General features: G+C 43.6%; 1 protein-coding gene across 3 annotated transcripts in view; it reads right to left on the bottom strand.

The window, feature by feature from the left end:
- Window positions 1-14,116: 14,116 nt before the first annotated feature.
- Window positions 14,117-23,311, bottom strand: part of camk2d2 (calcium/calmodulin-dependent protein kinase (CaM kinase) II delta 2) — a gene marked incomplete at both ends in the record, with an annotated part of 35,896 nt that continues 26,701 nt past the window's right edge. Inside the window, 9 exons of one of the 3 annotated variants that reach the window (XM_083693290.1) lie at window positions 14,117-14,266; window positions 15,045-15,273; window positions 15,985-16,079; window positions 16,318-16,393; window positions 16,855-16,875; window positions 19,120-19,168; window positions 20,078-20,122; window positions 21,498-21,557; window positions 22,194-22,234. In XM_083693290.1, coding sequence (XP_083549416.1) covers window positions 14,263-14,266; window positions 15,045-15,273; window positions 15,985-16,079; window positions 16,318-16,393; window positions 16,855-16,875; window positions 19,120-19,168; window positions 20,078-20,122; window positions 21,498-21,557; window positions 22,194-22,234 — 620 coding nt within the window. Of the gene's footprint in view, window positions 14,267-15,040; window positions 15,274-15,984; window positions 16,080-16,317; window positions 16,394-16,854; window positions 16,876-19,119; window positions 19,169-20,077; window positions 20,123-21,497; window positions 21,558-22,193; window positions 22,235-23,311 lie in introns of those variants that run through there. The other 2 variants (XM_083693291.1, XM_083693292.1) reach the window with 2 other exon arrangements.

The raw sequence follows: 23,311 nt of genomic DNA on the forward strand, positions 1-23,311 counted from the left end.
GCCATCTTGGTCTGGAAGTGGAGAGTATTTTATGTTGAGAGTTGATTAATAAGAGGAGTGCTGGAGGTCTGGTTCATGCTTTAGGTTTACAGTTGTTGATACGAACAGTTAGCAGATCTAGCTCTAACATTGAGTCTATGGGGAACCAAACTGTCAAAACTGATTTAAAAAAAATATATATATATATGAGAAACATGCTATCAAAATGTGTTAACTAGCTCAACTGATCTTGAACACCAGACGAGCGGTAGCGTTCTGGATGAGCTGCAGAGGCCTGATGGCGGAGGCGGGGAGAGCCCGGCCAGAAGTGCGTTGCCGTAATAAAACAGTGACCACTTGTTTTAAATCCGTAACTACCTCCAGTCAATGGATGGGTTCATCATTAAACCTGATTCATCTGGATTGTCTGAATCCATAGCTAGTTAACACATTTCTGAACAAGGGCTGGTTGGAGGAGTGTGGGGGTGGCATTGTGAGGAGTGAGGAGTTTAAGCTGAGAACTGAGACCAACGCTTCACAACATTTGTCAATGAATTTACAGCCTATATAGAAAATTAAGGTAATGCTCAAAGTCCAAAACATATTTTCTTACAGACAAAGAACCTCCAGGAAAGTCAGCAAAAGTTTTACCTCCTTTTATCCCAGTCCATCAGAGAGCAGCTTCACTCCTGAATCCTGCAGGGTGTTGTCACTCAGGTCCAGCTCTCTCAGATGTGAGGAGTTTGAGTTGAGATTTGAGGCCAATGGCCTCAAAGGAAATAGAAAGAATGTACAAAATGTCAAAAAATATTTATTACAAACAAAGAGTTTTCAAGAAGGTGAGTCAAATTACTTTACAGATATTTACCTCAATGTCTCCAGTTGACGGTGTGGACTCCCCAGTCCATCAGAGAGCAGCAGAGAGCAGCTTCACTCCAGAATCCTGCAGGTTGTTGTCACTCAGGTCCAGTTCTCTCAGGTGAGAGGAGTTTGACCTGAGAACTGAGGCCAGTGCTGCACAGCATCTCTCTGTGAGGTTACATCCACTTAATCTGGATAAGAGACACAATAATGAACAAACTTCGACTTAAATGGAAACATGAATGTAATATGAACTCTTTATTAAATAAACTGTTACGTTGGATAACGCATTTGTGTTATTTTACTATTCTCAACATGCTATTTATATCACTGCTATTCTGCAGTTGTTATAACTTTATGCCTCTGTGAATCCACCTATTTTTATATGTTTTGTTCTGTAATGTGAATGTGCAATATCTTTTATACAATAAAAACACCAATTGACCAAGTGTGGGACAATAAAGCTTTTCTGAATCTGAATCTGAAAGATGACTCTAGAGCAATATTGTAAACAGCCACAGGAGTCCAGTATATATAAGGATGTGGCTTTAGACGTCTCCTTCACTTTATATTTAACAGTCTTCTCAGGCAAAGGCAATGACAGAGTAGTGTGTACGATAGCAATCAAGGTTCAGGTTGTAAATCTGCCTCTGGATAAGCCTCAAACATAAGTGTGTGTGTGTGTGCAAGGTGTATGCCTTGAAAAGTGTGCATGATGTGTCCATGACGGAATTTCCCGCCACCGCACCTATAATTAGATTGACATCCCTCTAACCCAATCAATGTATCCAATGTGGCCTTCAACCAATGGCTTCACCGGCAGGGCCAGTATAAAAGGACTGGGACACACCTCCAGCAAGTCCTTTGCTGATGGACTCCTTGCTGAAAGCATGTACAATTTAGCTCTAGCAATAGCTGTCTTCTAAGGTATTTGCAATAGTTGTTTTTCTGTCTCTATTGTGCATCCAGTACGTGCTTTTAGTTCTGCAGTTTAACTTTTTAAACAAACATTTACCATGTTTAATATTTTACCATACTATTTTAACCCTTTGTGCACATTTTAAACATGCCATTCATTTATTCACCATTGATGTATTTTAAAGCCAGTGTTTTCTCTTTCTGCTATGCTAGTGTTAAACAACTATGTCTCAAATCTGTTCCCTTTTTCCTGCTCTCCTCAGCATGGATTCTCAAGGCTTGAAAGCCTAGTAATTGTGTGAGTATACTTTCTGGCACAAATTGTATAGTTTTACAGTGGCTGTGCACAGAAATAAGAGTGCAGAATTGTGATGCAGACTATGCACATGCCATGATGCTAAACCAAGATGGCTGCCTTAGCCTTGACAAAATGGTCCCTTCATGTTCTTAGTGCCATTGCTATGCTTTTATCTTCATGGATTCTGTATTTTCTTTTCACAGAATAGTCAGTAACACACAAGGAAAATGGGGGGGGGGATGTGAGGGAGTGTCTCCCCGCAAGCTGCGAACAAGGTATTTACCTCAATGTCTCCAGTTGACAGTGTGGACTCCCCAGTCCATCAGAGAGCAGCTTCACTCCAGAATCCTGCAGGTTGTTGTCACTCAGGTCCAGCTCTCAGGTGAGAGGAGTTTGACCTGAGGCCAGTGCTGCACAGCATCTCTCTGTGAGGTTACATCCACTTAATCTGGATAAGAGACACAATAATGAACAAACTTCAACTTAAATGCAAATATGAATGTAATATGAACTCTTTATTAAATAAACTGTTACGTTGCATAACGCATTTGTGTTATTTTACTATGCAGCCGACATGTCTCAACATTGACATCCCTCTAACCCAATCAATGTATCCATGTGGCCTTCAATCAATGGCTTCACCGGCAGGGCCAGTATAAAAGGACTGGGACACACCTCCAGCAAGTCCTTGGCTGATGGACTCCTTGCTGAAAGCATGTGCAATTTAGCTCTAGCAATAGCTGTCTTCTAAGGTATTTGCAATAGCTGTTTTTCTGTCTCTATTGTGCCATGTGCATCCAGTACGTGCTTTTAGTTCTGCAGTTTAATTTTTTAAACAAACATTTAACATTTGCTACGTTTAATATTTTACCATACTATTTTAACCCTTTGCGTACATTTTAAACATGCAATTCATTGATGTATTTTAAAGCCAGTGTTTTCTCTTTCTGCTATGCTAGTGTTAAACAACAGTCTCAAATCTGTTCCCTTTTTCCTGCTCTCCTCAGCATGGATTCTCAAGGCTTGAAAGCCTAATAATTGTGTGAGTATACTTTATGGCACCAATTGTATAGTTTTACAGTGGCTGTGCACAGAAATAAGAGTGCAGAATTGTGATGCAGACTATGCACATGCCATGATGCTAAACCAAGATGGCTGCCTTAGCCTTGACAAAATGGTCCCTGCATGTTCTTAGTGCCATTGCTATGCTTTTGTCTTCATGGATTCTGTATTTTCTTTTCACAGAATAGTCAGTAACACAATTCTATACAGAGGAGTAGGTAGAGATGTTTTACACAGTAGTGATTTTTGTTGCCTCTACTCTAAGTGGTTGCTAGCCATGGTTCATACTACCTTCACTCAGTTTAGGATTCATAACTTGGTAGTTCTTGAAGTTGGTCTTTATGGGGAATAAAGACCAAATAACAAGGCACAATTGTCTCTGAATGTTAAATGTCTGTACCTGTAGGATCACATTACTGAAGATGACTTCCTTCAACCTGGCCAGTGTTGTCTAAACCCAACCAATGGATTTCATCTTTGGCAATCAAGAAAAATTCTAACGTGTCTAAGTGATAATGAAACTAAATCAGGTGCTTTCCTCCATTGCTCCTGACCTATCCAGATGAATCCGATCTACTGCAACAATCACCGGGATAGAAACAGGTAGTAGATCTGGCTCTAACATTGAGTCTATGGGAAACCAAAGGCTTGAAATTGTCCTATGCTGGCAATACAGTCACAGTTGACTGTTTGTTTCTGCTTTTTGTGTTTGTCAACTCTAAGTCATTTCAGTTTCTAGCTGCTTGATTGATGCTTGATTTAACTTAATGAAGTATTATTTATTTCACATTTGCTTCTCTACCATAAACACACACAACCTCAATAAAACCTAAACTGGATCCTGCCTCATTTCCTCTCTTCTGACTGATAGTGGCAGCCTCTGAACTGCCCTCTAGTGTCCATGAACACACAGGTAGAAAGAAGTGATCAACAGTAATGTCATGCCATAGGTAGAGATGTTTAACATTCAGAGACAATTGTGCCCTGTTATTTGATCTTTATTCCCCATAAAGCCGAACCTCAACAACTGCATTTTAAATCTAAAGCGTGAACCAGACCTCCAGCACTCCTTATTAATCAACTCTCAATGTCTAAAACATAAGTAGAAGCACCAGTAACAGGAAGTAGCTGTGGCTCTGCTGTAAGATCTTTGATTTGTAGAAGGTTGAGGTTTCAAACCTGCTCTGGAGTGTGACTGTATTGCTTTTGTACATGTGTCTGCAAACCTTGATGTCAAAGATTAAGAGCGATGCAGGAGAATAGTGGGGTGGCTCCATGCAAAGAACTTTGCCTCACCAATAAAAGACTTGAGTTGGAACTTGCTTTTGAATATGTTTCCACAAACCTTGTTGTCAAATATACAAAAAGAAGCTTGACAAATGTAGAAGTGGTGGTGGCTCTGTGTAATGGACTCTGCCTCATCTGTAAGAGATCACCGGTTCAAGACTTAATTTTGAATATGTTTCCTCAAACCTTCAAATCAAATAAAAGAAACGAAGTATGTAAAGTGTGAAGGAGCCATGGCTCTGTGGGCAAGTACCTTGCCCCATCATAACAGGGTTGCAGGTTCAAGACCCGGTCACGGCCTTGGAGGTAGGTTTGCTTTTGAATATGTTTCCTCAAACCTTCAAGTCAAATATAAGAAACGAAGTGTGTAAAGTGTGAAGGAGTTGTGGCTGAGCGGTTAGTACCTTGCCCCCATCATAACGGGGTTAGAGGTTCGAGACCCGGTCATGGCTCTGGAACATGTGCGAGACCCTGTGGCTGCTATCGCAAGGTAGAGGAGCCGTGCTGCCTCCGGTGGCTTACCGGAACATCGGTGCAGGGTCTGACCAGCGATGTGTCACCACGGTGGATGACTTGAAGGTGCGGACAAGGCTCGGACAAAAAAAAGGAAAGTGGGGGGATGTGAGGGAGTGTCCCCCGCAAGCTGCGGACAAGGCTCGGACAAAAAGGAGAGTGGGGGGGATGTGAGGGAGTGTCCCCCCCCCCGCCCTTCCAGAACAATGTCCAGCAGCGGTTATCGAGAAGAAAGCTTTTTTTAATAAAATAAAAATACCCCCCTAATTTTGTTCTCTATATCTCTCCCCATCCATCGGAAGGTTTAGGTGGTGGCTAATTCTTGGTAAAAATGCTTCTGAGAAGAATTTTATATATATATAAAATTCTTCTTCTAAGAAGCATCTTTACCAATAATTAGCCACCACCTAAACCTTCCAAAGGAAGGTCACTTGCAAACTGCTCAACTTACCTCATGGCCTCAGCTGGGTTTGAACCAGCAACATTCTGCTTACGACCTGTCCTTCACCACTGGGCCACTCAGACAACACATCACTTCAGCATTTTGACTTCAACATCAGCAGACACCTGCAAAAAAAGCAAAGCAAAGCAAAAGTGTAACAAGATCAGTAACATGGACATATCAACCAGCTACCTTCTGCTCATGGGGCATGTTCCATACCATTACACCACCAAGCTGCTCACAACAAATGCACATTTCCAATGCCACCAACTCTGCTACTCAAGAACATGCAAAACTTAACCTAGCAGAAGCAAGACAGAAAGCTGCAGTTTTACTCAATTTCTTCAACTATTTGGATGAAACTGAAGGTCACATACGCAGAGCAATAACATACAAAAGTAACATTTTCAGCTAAATGGTTCGTCATTTCTCATTGCCTTCACACTACATGCTAAAGTTAGCAACCTACTGAAAATAGGACACAAAAATCTATTGAGTAAGTGTTGACAAACAAAACCAAATTATTTCCTTTACAGCATATAGCTATTTCTCCCATTATAGTTCATCTCTACTCCGTATGTGTAAACTCTCATTGCTCAACAGTTCAACTAACAATCAGTCTGTAATCACAAATGAAATAGGTCATCGGTAATAGAACATGTGGCCTGGCATACAAGAGAGAATAGATTACTTTAAATGGTGTAAACATAGGAACCAGTTGGATTTGGTAAATTAAAGTTATTTTATTTACAAGGAACTTAGGTAGTTTTCTTTATGGTAACACAAGAGGTAAAATTACAAAGGAAAAAGGGCCTGTGGGTGCTGTTCAAATCAAACAAACAAATATAACCAAAAGAGAGCTCTTAAAAGGCGAGCTATAACGAAACTCTCTTGGGTTAAGGCATCAGGTGCAGCCGTAACAATGGTTTTTTGGCCACTTTTTGTGTTCTACAGTAATGCCATTTTTGTTGTTGTAACGACCTGCTTGATTCTAAATATTTGAGATGAACTTGATTTATATTTATAGTAAGCGATCATATTCTCTGTAACAGGCGCAGTACCACCATAAACTGTTGTACAACATTTTTTCTGCTGAGTGAAATTCTTACTGTATTTTCACATTTGTTTTCAAATGGAAGTTGTCCAACCTGCAATGAATATTGATGGTTATAGTTACTATTTTGTGCGTCATAATGAAATTAAGGGTCGACTGAACTTTTCATTAGATGACAAAGGATACTGTTTTGATGCACTTTTGTGACATGGGTTCTAAGTTGTGAGAGTTACAGTGCAAATGTGGTGTTTTAGCAAACGTGTTCACTATTAAGGGGTACATGTTAACTGTTTTCAAAAGTCGAATACTGTTTCAAGAATTCGATCGAGAACAACTGCAAGCTACAGCTGTTCTTATACCAGTTGACAATTAACATTGTAGCTGATCTAGGAGAGAGTGGGCCTGACATTTGGGATAAAATATTGCATTAGCTCCAAAGCTTTCAGAAAACTGACCCCAGGACTATACCCAGATTCAAACCTACAATCCTTACATTCAGAGGCACAGACAGTCATTCAACAGCACAGGAATCTAACCCCAGAGCAACTCACTACTGCACATGTAGCTGCACCTGTTTTCTTTAGCGGACATTGTGAGTAGTGAAGAGTCAAAAACGTTTCCTACCAAGTTATGTTCTGACTTTTGGTATATGAATCCTAGACTGTGAGTGGAGGTTGTATGAACCACGACTAGCAACCACTCCTAGAGAGCAGAGGCAATGCATCACTACTGTATAAAACTCCACATACAACTACACTGTGTAAAATGATCTCACAACACATTTGAGTGGAACAGCATGAAAGGAGGTTCAGAAGCAGGTAGCAGTCAAGGGTTTTTATGTAACTCCCAGGCCAAATCCCTGTAGCATTCAGAGACACAGACTTTGTCACTCAACAGCACATAACAGCCACTCTTCACAACATTATAGACAAGGCAGGAATCTAACTCCCAGAGCAACTCTGAGGACAGTGAGGACAGTCAAGCTCTGGTCAGAGGGAGCTGACTCAGCGCTCCAGCAGCGTTTTGAAAACACTGACTGGGGTGTGTTTGCCACACAGGCCACCCATGACTCCCACACGGACATTGACTCATATGCCTCCTCTGTTTTGGACTACATCAATTCCAATATCAATAGTGTCACCACACTCAAACGGATTACCACTTTCCCTAATCAGAAGCCATGGATGAACAGAGAGGTCCGACTCCTGCTGAAGGCACGTGACATTGCCTTCAGATCAGGGGATGCTCGGGCCTATAGCTCATCCAGGGCTAACCTGCAGAGGGGCATCAAAAAGGCCAAGCACAACCACAAGCTAAGGATCGAGGATCACTTCAAGAACAACTCTGACCCCCGACGCATGTGGCAAGGCATCCAGGCCATCACTGACTACAAACCCACTAACACCTCACCCCTCTCCATCGACGCCTCCTTGCCTGATGAGTTGAACCACTTCTATGGCCGCTTTGACAGGGACAACAAGGAGGTAGCCATCAAGGCTGTGCTCCCTGCAGATCACCAGCCCCTCACTCACCAGCCCCGCACTCCGACATGTGTGCGGCACTGAGCAGGACTAATGCACGCAAGGCCGCTGGTCCTGATGGCATCCCCGGACGCGTCCTCAGGGCTTGTGCTGAAGTTTGGACTGACATATTCAACCTGTCCCTAGCCCAAGCAGCTGTCCTCGCGTGCTTCAAAACCACCTCCATCGTGCCGGTGCCAAAACACTCCACTGCAACGAGCTTAAATGACTTCCGCCCAGTTGCACTCACACCCATCATCATGAAGTGCTTCGAGAGGCTGGTCTTAGCTCAACTCAAGACCTGTTTATCACCCACACTGGACCCCTTCCAATTCGCCTACCGGCAGAACAGGAGTACAGAGGATGCCATCTCAACGGCACTTCACTCCGCCCTGTCCCACCTCGACAATAGCAACACCTATGTGAGAATGCTGTTCATTGACTTCAGTTCAGCTTTCAACACCATCATCCCCTCCAAACGGATCACCAAACTCAGTGAACTGGGAATCAACTCCTCCCTCTGCAACTGGATTCTGGACTTCCTAACCAACAGGCCGCAGTCTGTTAGGCTACACAACCACACCTCCTCAACCCTCACTCTGAACACCGGCGTTCCACAAGGCTGTGTGCTGAGCCCCCTCCTTTACTCCCTCTTCACCTACGACTGCACACCTGTACATGGCTCAAACTCCATTGTTAAGTTCGCAGACGACACTACGGTGATTGGTCTCATCAGCAACAACGATGAGTCGGCCTACAGGGAGGAGGTCCAGCACCTGACAGTGTGGTGCACCGACAACAACCTGGCTCTCAACACCAGGAAGACCAAAGAGCTCATTGTGGACTTCAGGAAGTCAAAAGCTGGCACACACACTCCCATCCTCATCAACGGGACTGAGGTGGAGCGAGTCACCAGCTTCAAGTTTCTGGGTGTCCACATCTCTGAGGATCTCTCCTGGACCCTCAACACCTCTACCCTGATTAAGAAGGCTCACCAGCGTCTCTTCTTCCTGAGGAGACTAAAGAAGGTCCATCTGTCTCCTCAGATCCTGGTGAACTTCTACCGCTGCACCATCGAGAGCATCCTCACCAACTGTGTCACAGTATGGTATGGCAACTGCTCTGCATCTGACCGGAAAGCACTGCAGAGGGTGATGAAAACTGCCCAACGCATCACCGGTTCCTCACTCCCCTCCATTGAGGCTGTCCAGGGCAAACGATGCTTGCGTAAGGCACACAGCATCGTCAAGGACATTTCTCACCCCAACCATAGACTGTTCACCCCACTCCCCTCCGGGAGGCGCTACAGGTCTCTCCGCACCCGAACCAGCAGGTTCAGAGGAAGCTTCTTCCCTGCGGCTGTCACCCTACTGAACTCCAACTCTGCACCTAGGTGACAACCTACCAACCCCTGCACCCCCCCCCCGGACAATTGTACTACTCTACCCTACAGTATTCCTATAAACTGTACATACTGTATCCTCACTTGTACACACTGCTCTTACTACATACCACTGCTCTTCTGTACATATATGTCTATACTGTTCATAATGCACATATCCTTATATTTTTCTTTTAATACTACTGTTAATACACTGCACATATCTGTACATACTGTACATACCTGTTTATACTGTTCATACGGCATTCCATATTTATTCTGCTATTTACTCTAATGTTACTGTTAATACATATATACTGCATTGCCCATACAGCTCATATGCTGCTTACACTGTTCATATTGCATTCTATTTATTCTGCTTATAATGCTACTGCTAATTCATATACTGCTTACACTGCACTACTTATACTATACTGCACTACTATACTGCTCATATACTGCACTACCTGTATATACTGTTCACACTGCACGTTTCTGCTTTTTTGCACTTCTGGTTAGACGCGAACTGCATTTCGTTGTCTCTGTACTTTACTCTGCACAATGACAATAAAGTTGAATCGAATCTAATCACCTAAAACTCACTACTGCACCTGTATCTACATCTGTTTTCTTTAGTGGACATAGCCGGGTTGTTGAGGAACACTTTGATGATGATGTATATCTGCCTAACATCTTCCTACCCCTTTAACACTTGTCCTCCTCGCTTCTCATGCATTGCTACTAGTTGAACAATCAACTGAGTGGTGGAGAGTCAAAAACCTTTCTAGCAAGTTATGTTCTGAATCCTATACTGTGAGTGGAGGTTGTATGAACCATGACCAGCAACCTCTGCAAGAGAGCAGAGACAATGCACCACTACTGTGTAAAACTCCACTTACAACTACACTGTGTAAAGTCATATCTCAACATATTTGAGTGGAACAGAATGGAAGAAGGGTCAGAGTAACTCCCAGGCCAAATCCCTGTAGCCAAAAAGACAGGTGAAAAGGGAGGCAACTCAAGTAAACTCAAATCTAAAACACAATCAAACAAAGCAAAAACAATCATTTCTTACTGTAACTTCTTTGGTGAAAGCAACAACTTCTTCAAAGGCCGTTGTAGGGGCTGAGTGAGTGGGGTTGGCAATGAGATTCAGCTGGGCTCCAACAAGGGCTGACTGGAGGGGCGTGGCATTGGGTGTGGGGTTGTAAGGGGGAGGGGGTCATGATTCAAACACTCCTGGGGAGCTCAGAGGGTTATGACAGTGAGTTCATGTTCTCACTTTTTTGGTAAGATGTCTGACACCTCAGTGGTCGTGTGGTTAAGACTTGTGTGTGAAGTCTACAAGGTCCCTGGTTGAAATTAACTTTAACTAAATATGACATTTTCTTACGAACAATCTTTTGTGGTATAATTGAACTGCTGTGGGACAATTAACAACAGTTAAAACACTGCTTTGTCTTTATTTCAATTCACATTTCTGGAAAATGTATGGTGCACTACATAAGTCCCCGTCACTTAGTGCAGATCTTCTCTTCTCTGCAATTATGGTTCAAATCCCACCCGACCTAAAGGTTACTGTAACTTTACAATAAATCAAGAAAGTATATTGCTAAAATAGTGGGCAAACATATGAGTCAAACAAGCTCCGGAATATCTCAAAGGGTTAATGTGTGTCAGCAAAGTGCAGGGCAGTAAATTGATGTATTACTGAGCACATTAAGCTTTGAATATGGGAGAGAAAAAATACAGAAGCCATAAATGTTTTGAGACGGCACCATGAACATGCAAGGGCCATTTTGTCAAGGCTAAGGCGGCCATCTTGGTTTAGCATCATTGCATATGCATGGTCTTCGTCATAATTCTGCACTCCTGTGTATTGCCACCCATAGATGTAAAATAGAAACCCATAGAAATCATCTTTTAAAACCACCCATAGATGTAAAATCATCAAGCCATTTTTTAAGCCTTGAGGATCCATGCTGAGGAGAGCAGAAGTGGACACTTCAGGAAAAAGGGTACAGATTTGGGACACAAAATTGTTCTACTTGCATGCCAAAAAGGGAAAACCATGGCTAAAGTGACTGATTTCCATATCAAATCATTTTTGGGTTAATGTTAGGTTCCATACTTTATTTGTTCATAATTAAATAGCTCAGAACACAGCAAGAATTGGCATTCGTTCGTTCGTCGGTTCTTGTTTTTTAGGTGGCTACAATGTTGACCAATTTATTAACAGCCTACAGTGTCTTGTGAATTTATGCAGCATTTTCATCTAGTCTCAGCTGTTATCTGTACCTGCCGGGAGCTGACAATGTGTGTACTGCTAGTGCTGACTAACATGAGAGGAATGTAAAATGTCAACAAATGATATAATTGGTTTATTGGATTGGATTTTACTACCTAGAGCATGCATTATGACCACACGCATAAACAATCTAACTGACTATTTAGAGAGTACAATGTACAGTAAGAATGTAGACCACCTCACCTGAGTGTCAGAGGAGGCTGGTGACACAGTGACAGCAGTGTGATGAGAGAGTGACCAGGGATGCAGAACTCAGTCATGTCCAGACACTGCACTGGCCAGAGTCTCAGCAGGGACGCCACACGACTCACAACCCTGGACAGAGCTGCTTCTGACAACCATGTTCTCTTGAGGACAAGGGAGAGCTCTGTGACAGTCAGTGAAGTACAGCCTCTCCCTGTCCTGACCAGTCTGGCCAGTTTCACTGCCATACACTCATTTAGTCTGGAGATTAAATATATGACATACATTAAAACAAGCAGCGATACAAAATACATGAACACCCTAAAATGGGAGAAGAAGAGTTCTCCAGTCCCAGTGTAGTCAGAGGTGCCCCATAACTTCTGTTGCTCTCTCAAACACTTGTCTGTAACCCAAAAAAGCAAGATGCACACACACACACACACACACACACACACACACACACACACACACACATGCAAGCACAAGCACTATGCACTCTACTGGTTGGAATAGACATACTTGTATTGATGGAAAAGCAGAATGACTGAATTCTGATGTCTCTCTCCCTCTTTCCCTTTCTCTCTCTCTCTCTCTCTCTCTCTCCATCCTTTCTTGATGTTTACAGATCATCAGAATCTTGAGAGGGAGACGATAAATATTGTATTGTGAGTATACGTTAAATCACTGTCCAGACAACATTGCAATTGACTCAAACATTGTTATCACACCTTTATTTTATTCCTTAAACATGTTACCATCTATCGCCATGCTGGCAATAAGTTATACACACCATGTCACGGGCGGTGCATTGCATTGACATCATACGTTTCGTCAAAAGAAATGTTTAATATTGTTTTCCCTAAAAAAGAAAAAAAAAAAGACAAACAATATAAATTAAAGGATGAAGATATTGGCATTGTCCTTGTGTGGCGAGGAGCCCACTGGTGAGTAGAAGCACTGATCCTCTAGGAAGACTTTCTGATGTCATCTTTATACTCGTCTCTCCTCCCCCCTTTTTTCCTCCCCTCCCCTCTCATCTCCTCTCCTCCGCTTGTGGTGGTTTTCAAACCGAAGCACCTGATTCCTAGGTTCCAGACTGAGAATCTTTTCGCAAACTGTCAGGCTGGCACCCAGGATATCCCATTGTACAAGTTTGCACCCCAAAAAAAGAGAGTTCAGATTTCTAATGATAAATTCATAATCTCATCTCTCTTTTTAGAGTGTGGACCAGTGATGCTACTGTATTGAGGATTTATTTTGGTCAACACACCACAGGTTTGAGTGTTGGTTACAAGAACAGGTTTGCGCAAAACACAAGCCTTTGCTTCATTGCCTCTCTGTGGCGTTGGCAAAACGATATGTCGGAAATGACTAAAAACAAACAACAAAAATGTAACATACAGTAGAACAATACAAGTACAAACATTATGAATGTTTTTTTCTCCTCAATCCATTTTGTTTTATATATAAAATGTAAGGGGTGCTTAAACAACCAGGGGAAGCTTTTTTTCTCTCTTCTTCTTCAGTATGATGTTTTGATATTTATGCTGGATATTTACCATAGTTACCGTTGTTAAGACAGTGCTATGATACTGAAGGACGAGAACATTAACGACAGGGCCGATGTACAACATTAACAAATGCAAACAAACATTTCAGTGATTCACAAAATCAAACAGAAGATATTATAGTATCATATGATCATACTCACGATAGCCCCCCCATGCATTGCACAATAGTCTTGATTTCTCATGTATTACATATATGCTACATTCTCTTAATTCTTATTCAATGATATAAAGGCAAACATATCTCAATGCAAAGTGTAAGCTGCTCTGCTTTTCTTTACAGTTAAATTAGTAGTACATGTTGAAATCTGACGATCCAAACATTATGACTTAGCTCATAGCAAACGTAAATGTAGCTCGTAAACGGAATTTACGGAAATTCTTAATTCCTCTGATAGCAAGAATAGCAATTGAATGTTTGTTTGTTTTTTCATCAACAATCACAATGTATGTATAAACATCACCAGAACTAAAGCAAGCTCGATTTTAACATTCTGATCTTTCAAATGTTTCGTATTGCACACACATAAATACACAGAAAAATACAGAACTAATTTTTTCGGGAGAGAGGTTACAATAGTAGATTTTCAACATCTCTATACATTTAAAATGCATACCAAAACAGCTTAAGAAACAGAAAAAGAAATGTCAATAATACGCTCATCTCATAAGTCCATTAATGGTTTGCTGGCCACCCTAAGTGGTTCAAATGATGTCCTTTAGTAAAATGCCTTGACAGTAAAATGTGGAGATATTCTTTTCCTGCGCGATGTAATGTCCTTACAGAAGGGTCGGGGTCAGGGGTCATCGGGCAATCCGGGGTTGGCTAGTCGACTGCCCGTCTTGGAGATTTGCTGATGGGGTCTTAAATTGAAGCTTGATATTCCATTAACTGCAAAATAGACACAGAGACACACACGGACACAGACACACACACAAAGACACAAACACACACACAATAAAGGGCATTAGATTCAATATACAAACAGAGTGATAGCCATTAGGACAAAGAGTTACAGGTGAAGTTTTGCTTTCTTTGGGCAAAGTTAGCTCATAGTTTTTCTTTGGACTTGGTTAAGGAAGAGCTCATTGATTCTAACCACCTTGATAACACTGCTCAACAGTGTATGGGTATGGTGCGTTGGTAATGCTTTTAGTAGGCTATTGAATTTTAAATTGAGCTGTTAGGCCATTTAATCACTGCTGTATTCCACCACACTGTGGCTCTCACTGGCAGAATTGAATCGAGGCCAGTTTTAAAAGTAAGCCATTTGTATTTTCAATTGTCAATCAATCATCCTGCCCTTTCTAGGGAAAGACTCTTACTGGGAGAAGTGATCCTAAGACAGTGCCAAGTCGTCTCTAGGAAAGACAATAACTGATCATGCAGGGTTCCAACTCGGGTCTCCCATGTGGAAGACACAAGCATCTACCTTTAGGCCAAGAGGACATCCTCGAGGTCCGAGGGGGACAGTTGCGATTAAATGTCTCAGGCAGGGCTACTTCATTACCAGATGAAGTGATTCCAAATCACCTACTTACACATTCACATAGAGGGGTGTAAGTTACAACTTTACCGGGGGGCTACAACTGGAAGGAGACCCATGTCATGTAATATCGTCCTTCCAGGTCATTATTGTAAAAACTGTTGATCAATCAATAAATCTTACTGGGAGGGGACACTGGGCGAACCGGAGCGGTGGAAGTGGATGTTCTGCCACTTGCCATCGCGGCGGTGCCAGACGCGGGTCTCCTCTGACTGCATGGTGCGCGGCATCCCCCCCACGTCCATGTACTGGGTGAGGCGGATGTAGGCGATGCAGGCAGCGTTCTCCCCGATCAGGTGGACGTGGGGATTCAGCAGGATAGTGTGCACTGGCTTGTTACCTTTTGACAGCGCTGCAGGGAGAAGGAGAGAGAGAGAGAGAGAGAGAGAGAGATAGAGAGAGAGACCATTGGCTAACTACTCAACTCCGGAGACAGTAGGCTAACTAACTACTCAACTCTGGAGACAGTTGGCGAACTAACTACTCAACTCTGGAGACAGTTGGCGAACTAACTACTCAACTCTGGAGACAGTTGGCGAACTAACTACTCAACTCTGGACATAATTGGCTAACTAACTACTTAACTCTAGTGACAGTTGGCTAACTAATATTTCAATAACCAATAGGCCATACTGTCCAATCATTTCAGATCTACAGGGGCCAGTATTACATGGTCTTATCTCTCTGTCTTATTGTAAGCCTTTCCAAGCGAGTTTCTGCCACTTAAAGCTTAATGATTGTTTTGGGCACCCGAGTCATCCTACTGTATACAACCTGGACATGAGCTAGTTCAAAGCTCAAAGTTCAAAGTTGTTTATCGTCACATTCTGTACTCATAGAGCGACCAGAGCAGTGAGATCCTTAGTTTACACAGGGCAGGCCTCAACAATGTTATGCACAATATATCATACAAAACAAACTAAATGCTCAAACTAAAATGCACACTATACATACAAATACAAATAATGGTATTAGCAATAAATGCTGGTTATTAGCAAATAGATTCAATGCCATAGATAGTTAGTAGTGCCTTCAGGAACAGTAACAAGTCCACATCCTTTACCGTTCTCAAAGTAGAATCGGTGGAAGTCGTGGCCCTCAACCAGGTTGCCCAGGGCTTCAGGTTCAAACGAGGTCAGACCTGGGTCACAGATCTTCCTGTTGGAGAAACCACAGAGAGAGAGAGAGAGAGAGAGAGAGAGAGAGAGAGAGGAGAAGGGTAGAGGAAAAGAGGAGGGTCAAATGGAGAGCAGAATTTTAAGTCAACGCGACACAAATCAGTTGCATCAAGGCAGAATCTTGCATTATTGACAGAATTAACTGTTAATCTGTGAGAATTCACACACACACACACACACACACAGACACGCGCGACTCACACGCACACATAACTCACGCGTAGGCCTCAAAGTCTCCATTGTTGATGGATTCGATCAGCTGCTCCGTCACCTTAATGATCTCCTGCTTACGAGCTGAAACACACAACCACAGACCCACATCATCCCCACGTCATCCTAACGTCATCCCAACGTCAACATCAACATATATAACATCAGGCAAATGTAGCTAGGAGGTCCTTGTACGCTCCAAAATAAAAGTCTTCAAAATATATATTCTGAATGGATGCTCGTCTAAAAGGTTGCAGAATTATGCAAGTATTAGAAATGGAATGCACTCCCAAAAAAAAGAAAAAAGTTTTAGTTAGTTTTTTTTTTTTGTGTTTTTTTTTGTTGCTTTTTTTCAAATATGGTTTGGCGAAACAGAATAAAACCTGCCAGTGCGTCCCATGACTAATAGCTAATGTTCAGGCAAGAAACGTAAGATGACGTCGATAAGACTCTTCACTGAGTTTCACTGAGTTCACCATTAAAATGAAGCAATGCCCAGATGCGGTTGGTACAGGTGTGGATTCAACAGAGAGATGTTGAGTTACCTTTATTGTTATTGGTGCAGGCTGGGGGATAGTGAGAAAAAGGACTTATAATTTGCCTCGAGGAAAGACATGTTTGTGTATTAATAATCACTTCACCTCCAGCAACGATAAAGAGAGAGAGAGAGAGAGAGAGAGAGAGAGAGAGCATAGACTTCCTCTCTTCTACTCAATAGAACAAAGCACAGAGGCCCTGACAGAGAGCTGTCATCAAGTGAGCATGTACTGGTATGACTGTGTGTGTGTGTGTGTGTGTGTGTGTGTGTGTGTGTGTGTGTGTGTGTGTGTGCCAGGGTACATGCATTCATGTACGTGTGCGTATGTATGTGTCCATGTCTGTGTGTGTGTGTGTGTGTGTGTGTGTGTGTGTGTGTGTGTGTGTGTGTGTGTGTGTATGTGTGTGTGTGTCTGTGTGTGCACACTTGTATGTGTATGTGTACAGTATGAGTCAATGATGAATCAATGTTTGGGTTAGTCAGAGGTGGATGAGAGAGACAGAGAGAGGAGAGGGCAGAGAGAGACAGAGAGAGGAGAGGGGAGAGAGAGAGAGACAGAGAGAGGAGAGGGGAGAGAGAGAGAGAGGAGAGGGCAGAGAGAGACAGAGAGAGGAGAGGGGAGAGAGAGAGAGACAGAGAGAGGAGAGGGGAGAGAGAGAGAGACAGAGAGAGGAGAGGGGAGAGAGAGAGAGACAGAGAGAGGAGAGGGGAGAGAGAGAGAGACAGAGAGAGGAGAGGGGAGAGAGAGAGACAGAGGAGTGGCAGAGAGAGAGGAGGGGGAGAGAGAGACAGAGAGAGGAGGGGGAGAGAGAGACAGAGAGAGGAGAGGGGAGAGAATGGGAGTCTGGATGAAATACAGTTTAGGATTCTCCTTCAAATCAGAGCCTGGAGATACACAGAGCTTGACCTTCCCCATGGCAGAGCAGGGGCAGGGACCGAAGACCTCAGGGGTTCAACACCAGGGTTTGGACTCACTCTAACAACAAGAGGTGGGATATGATGGGGCTTAATGCAAAAGGAAAGGAGCGACATTTCTCTTCTGTATAAAAAAATAAGAAAACATACTTTCTTTAAAGATGCAATTCATTTGGTGCACCTTCCATTCACAATAACACACTTAGGGCTTTGACTTGGACTTGACTTGACATGATTTGTATGGATGGGGGGAGGATTGGGGTGGTGGGGGGGAGAGGGGGTGTACAAGTGCACCAGGAGAGGCTGGTGGAGGTAGAAATCAGAGGACCAGCTCATTGAAATGCATGGGATGGAATGAGGAAAGGTATTCAACATGTGTGTTTGTGTTTAATACCATTCCTCATTCCATCCCATGCATTAAAATGAGCACGTCCTCCGATGCCTACCTTCATCAGCTAAGTACAAAGGTTTCTCTCTGGGTTGTTTGAATAGTGGGAGGCAGGGGCAGGGTCTTCTCCAGAGAGGTTGAGTAGAGGGGACAGGGGAGGGGTCTTCTCCAGAGAGGTTGAGTAGAGGGGACAGGGGCATGGTCTCTCCCCCACCCAGGAGGGACTTACTCTGGACCAAGGAGGTAGGAGTCTGCCTGGGCTCGGAGATCTGGGTGGAGCGGCCCTTTGAGCTCCAGATGCTGCTCACTAAGTTCCCAAAACTAGGGGCTGAGGGTCGGAGGGTGTGTGTGTGTGTGTGTGTGTGTGTGTGTGTGTGTGTGTGTGTGTGTGTGTGTGTGTGTGTGTGTGTGTGTGTGTGTGTGTGTGTGTGTTCAGGGGGTTCACAAAAAACAAAAACAACAGGTTTTTCCAAAAAGATAACTACATTAAACCAAAAGAATATTAAAGGAGGAGTGGGAGTCTGGAGACACACCAGGTGGACAAACCAGCTGAGGTCACTATCAGAGTCATACTGTCATACAGGGAAACATTTGAGGAGGAAGAAGGAGGAGTTGACCAGGAGCAGGAGGAAGGGCAGGAGGAGGTAGAGGAGGATGAGGAAGAAGAGGAGTTGACCAGGAATAGGAGGAAGAGGAGGATGAGGAAGAAGAGGAGGAAGAGGAGTTGACCAGGAGGAGGAAGAAGAGGAGGAAGAAGAGGGGGAGGAGCTGAGGAGGAATATAACATGGTGCACATTTGGCCTTCATAAAGTCCAACTGTCAGAGAGGGAATGGTTCAGACTGTCACATAAGGGCCTCATTGTCAGGAGTTCAGGGAGCTAAAGCTTGGACAGAGCAGGGTTAGGTCGGATGAGACAGGACAGACAGAGGGACAGAATGATGGACAGACGGACAGACGAGTATCCCTACCTTTCACGTCCTCGTCCTCTATAGTGGTGTTGGCGCTCTCTATGGACTCCTGGGAGGAGGAAACACAGAGGACAGGGCTCTAATAACCACATGTGAAAAAACAGTCTCATGTCCCTTTAATCATGTCTGATTAAGGTCCCCGAGACAGAAACATCACACTTCTAATCCAATAAACCCATGTCCAGCTTCTGTGGACTTCCTACTTTAACCTCATGTTCATTGTTTTATTTCAAATCCCAAACTTTGGACTAAAGCGCCAAAAGAAGGTAAAATGCTTATTGATCAGAATACACTGGTAAAGTGGAACGTCACTGGAGGCGCCCAAACAAGTGCCCAGAAACGGAGACAGTGTAAAACTGCGCAGGTTAGAAGATTTATTTTCAAAAATAATTTTTTAGCTTTATTAACCAGTACACCAAAAAATGTGATCACGCTCAAAAATAGCTAAAATAGCTATATTTACAATTCAGAATTGATTTAAGTCTCCTATGGAGCTCCCAATACAAACGTGCTATTTTTGTCCCCAGACAGCTTTGTTGTCATGGAATTATTTGATGATGTATATATATATATCAACTCCCACTTTACACTGAGGCATTTCCCGGTAATTTACTGTTTACTGTTGTCTGTGTACACTGAGCTAGGACAGGTCATACCGCTCAATCTTGGACCTGTGGCAGACCTAGTCATGCACGCTAATGGTAAATTCCCGGTTAGGGGTCAGTGTAAATGGGGTTACATACTGTGGGTTTATATGCCGGTAATGCACAGATTAGTAGAAGGGCCTACAACATGTAATCCCTCAAAGTTCTCTTCTGTACTGTGTGATGTGAACATTTCATATCTATACAAATCTGCTGTGTTGTAAACTGCCAGGCCGTCATTGTAATTAAGAATTTGTTCTTAACTGACTCCGCCTGCATAGATAATGGTTGAATAAAAAATAGATAAACTATACCTTGTTACCATCCACTGGATTGTGGATCACTGTAGTCTGTGGCTCCTGGAGAGAAAATGGAGAAGAGAGTGAGGGAAGAAATGGCAAATGAAATTAGAGAGAGCAGCAAGCGATGGGTTGAAGATGGGGGAATCATACTGTACAAAAGCAGCAGAGGTGAAGTTATGCCCCCCCTGTGTGTGTGTGTGTGTGTGTGTGTGTGTGTGTGTGTGTGTGTGTGTGTGTGTGTGTGTGTGTGTGTGTTGCTGAGAGAGGGTCATAGGTGGGAGGTCACCCACTGGTCTTGCACTCTAGGGGGTGTGGCTCTATGGGGTGTGGTCTGTCTCTTGACCCGCCCATCCTGATCTGAGGAATTCCTGGTCTCTCTCTCTCTCTCTCTCTCTCTCTCTCTCTCTCTCTCTCTCTCTCTCTCTCTCTCTCTCTCTCTCTCTCTCTCTCTCTCTCTCGTAATCAGATGTGGTGCTTCCCAGGGCATTGTGTGAAGACTAGTGGAATCGATCCTGATGACCCCAGCTCAGCTCCCCCTAATCACTACTTCAGATTACACTATCGTCAGACTGACTGTGTGCGTGTGTGCGTGTGTGTGTGTGTGTGTGTGTGTGTGTGTGTGTGTGTGTGTGTGTGTGTGTGTGTGTGCGTATGTGTACATTCATGCGTAATCATCATGAGAGTGAATGCACATAAAGCCTTTGACATCATGCAGCGGAGCAGTCATGTGACCAAGCTAGCCAGCCAATCATCAAACAGCATGCAGTAAGCCTCAGACAGCCATATGATTCTCCCACAGTTGCGTTACTATGGCTACCGGGCTAAGGAGCCAGCATCCTCACTCTCAGCCATGCACAGACACCCCATAATAAGCAGCCAAAGCCACACAGAGAAACAAAACACAGCTTTTGGAGGACTGATCGTCAATATTTCTGCTGAAATAGGGTGGTTAAAAGCTGTTCAAAGCATGTCATAGTGTTGCATTCTGGGTAATGAACAAACGGCGGTGATGTGGTTTGGGGGGCGGGGGGGGGGCTCTATGCAGGGGAGTGGAGGTAGAGGTTGCCCCTAACAACAGATCTAGGATCAGGGTACTCTTCTATGTTAATCCTGGGTTGGGGAGGGGGGGGGGGGGCATTCTGGATAACAAGGCCTTGTAGTGTGTGCAGGCTTTTGTTCTAGCCCAGCTGTTATGGCACCTAATCCATCTCACAGTCTTCAATTGGACCGGACTGATGACCTGACAACAGCCGTGTTGCTGCTGGTTAGGAACAAAACCCTGCACACAATGCAACCCTTCCAAGACAGGAGTTGCCGAACCGACCCGACCCGACCCCTGCATCAGACCATGTGTCTGCCCCTGTAAGCGTGGGTAGGGTCAACCTGCGCCTCCTCCAGGGTGGGGGGAGTGGGGGGTGTTGGTTGTGTATACCAGTGCAGGGGCGGAGCTTATGTCTTTGGGGCTGGTCACTGTGTTGGCTTTGTTGTTGACCTGCAGGGTGGAGGGGGTGTAAAGGGGGAGTCATGACACATCACAGGCTATCAGAGCACAGTGACACTGATACAGGATATACTCACACACGCAATACACACACACACACACACACACACACACACACACACACACACGTGTGCTTTAAGTGACTACAGAAAATCTGACCCAAGAACTACAGCAAGGGGAGGTAGATCGATCAAAGGAAACAACAGAAACGTAATTATAGAGATATAACGATCGTAAAAAAGGGGAATTCTAACACCTGACCCCTGATTCCAGGAAAACCTGGAGGAAGAACTACAATATCAGTGCCACGGCTGGGAGTTACTGTCCCTGAATGATGATGTCATACGTGCATCTCCACAGTGCTCCTCGGACAGCCCATTCCCGTTTAACACAGATCTGACAAGAACTGGATTGGCCAGAGCAATATGGCGGATGCATCACTTGGCCAATGCTACCACCTATCGGATCCCTTCAGATCGGTAAACACTTATGGGGTAGGAGGAAGGATAAGTGGCAAAATGGAACCAGACACATGTCGATCATTGTTTCTCCCATCGGATTGGATGATAAACGCTTGTCAAATTGTTTACAAAAATTTAAAAAAATACCAACAGTCCAGAAACTCACCTTGACGCCGTCCGCCTTCTTGTTGAGCAAACTTTTGGCTGCTGTAGAGAGAGAGAGAGAGAGAGAGGGAAAGAGAGAGAGAGAGAGACAAAAAGAGAGAGAGAGAGAGAGAGAGAGAGAGAGCAGACAGGTAGAGAGAGAGGGAGAGAAAGAGAGAACACACAGGTCGGCACAGGGATTCACACCTGCCTTTAGGCCACACCTGCACTAACATGCAACAGGCCATTCAGTCCCACTGTGCTCCCCCCCGCAAACTCAAAGTGCTTTTAACTACAGAGACCATGATGCAATGCAAACGTTTCCTCGTGGTGTCATTCTGGGGGGGGTTAGGGTTGGGTTTCAAGACCTTTACAGCTGTCGCGTCAATGTTATGTATTCATAAAGTGATGAGGTCATCAGGTAATTAACACACATCAACATATCTGAACACATTCCATTCCTTTCACTCAGCTCCAGGGCCAGGAGTTTTTCCTGGACCCACCTCATCTGAGCAGGGAAACCTCGGGGCCCTAGTTTAGTTATAGAAAAACTACTGAGGGCCCAGAAATGTTCCTCGCCTGGTCACAGGGTCAGGAAAAACTCCTGGCCAAACTCTTCACTAATATGTTTCACCATTCCATTCAGTAATTTCTATGATTTCATTATATTATATTATATTATATTATATTATAACATGCTTCACACACATGCATAGATATGCTACAACATACAATCAATTATTTTACTCGGTTCTCATATCTCAATCTAAGTTACAAGCAGTCAATCCACTTCATGAGTACTTTATCAGAATCTAATTGACATGCAAATCTGACCACTTATTGGCTTTGGGGAAAGGGAAGTGAATTCAGACAAGGCAGCTCATTGGTCCAGTAATAAAAAAAAATATACGCCCATTTTCCGGCCATTCCAGAATTCTTACCTCAAAGGGTACCACATCCCAAACAAAGGAAGGAAAGAAAATTTGAAAAAGGAAGAAACTGATGAATAAAGGTTCAAAATAAGTTATAGGATTGCTTAACGCTAACTTAAATGCTAAATAAAAACATAAATCAAAATAACTTCAAAGATCCAGCCAGGTGGGGAGAGAGAGGATTTCAACTGGTGAAGTGAAGTCCTTC

This window comes from Argentina silus (assembly GCF_951799395.1).
Source record: "Argentina silus genome assembly, chromosome: 21".
NCBI lineage: Eukaryota > Metazoa > Chordata > Actinopteri > Argentiniformes > Argentinidae > Argentina > Argentina silus.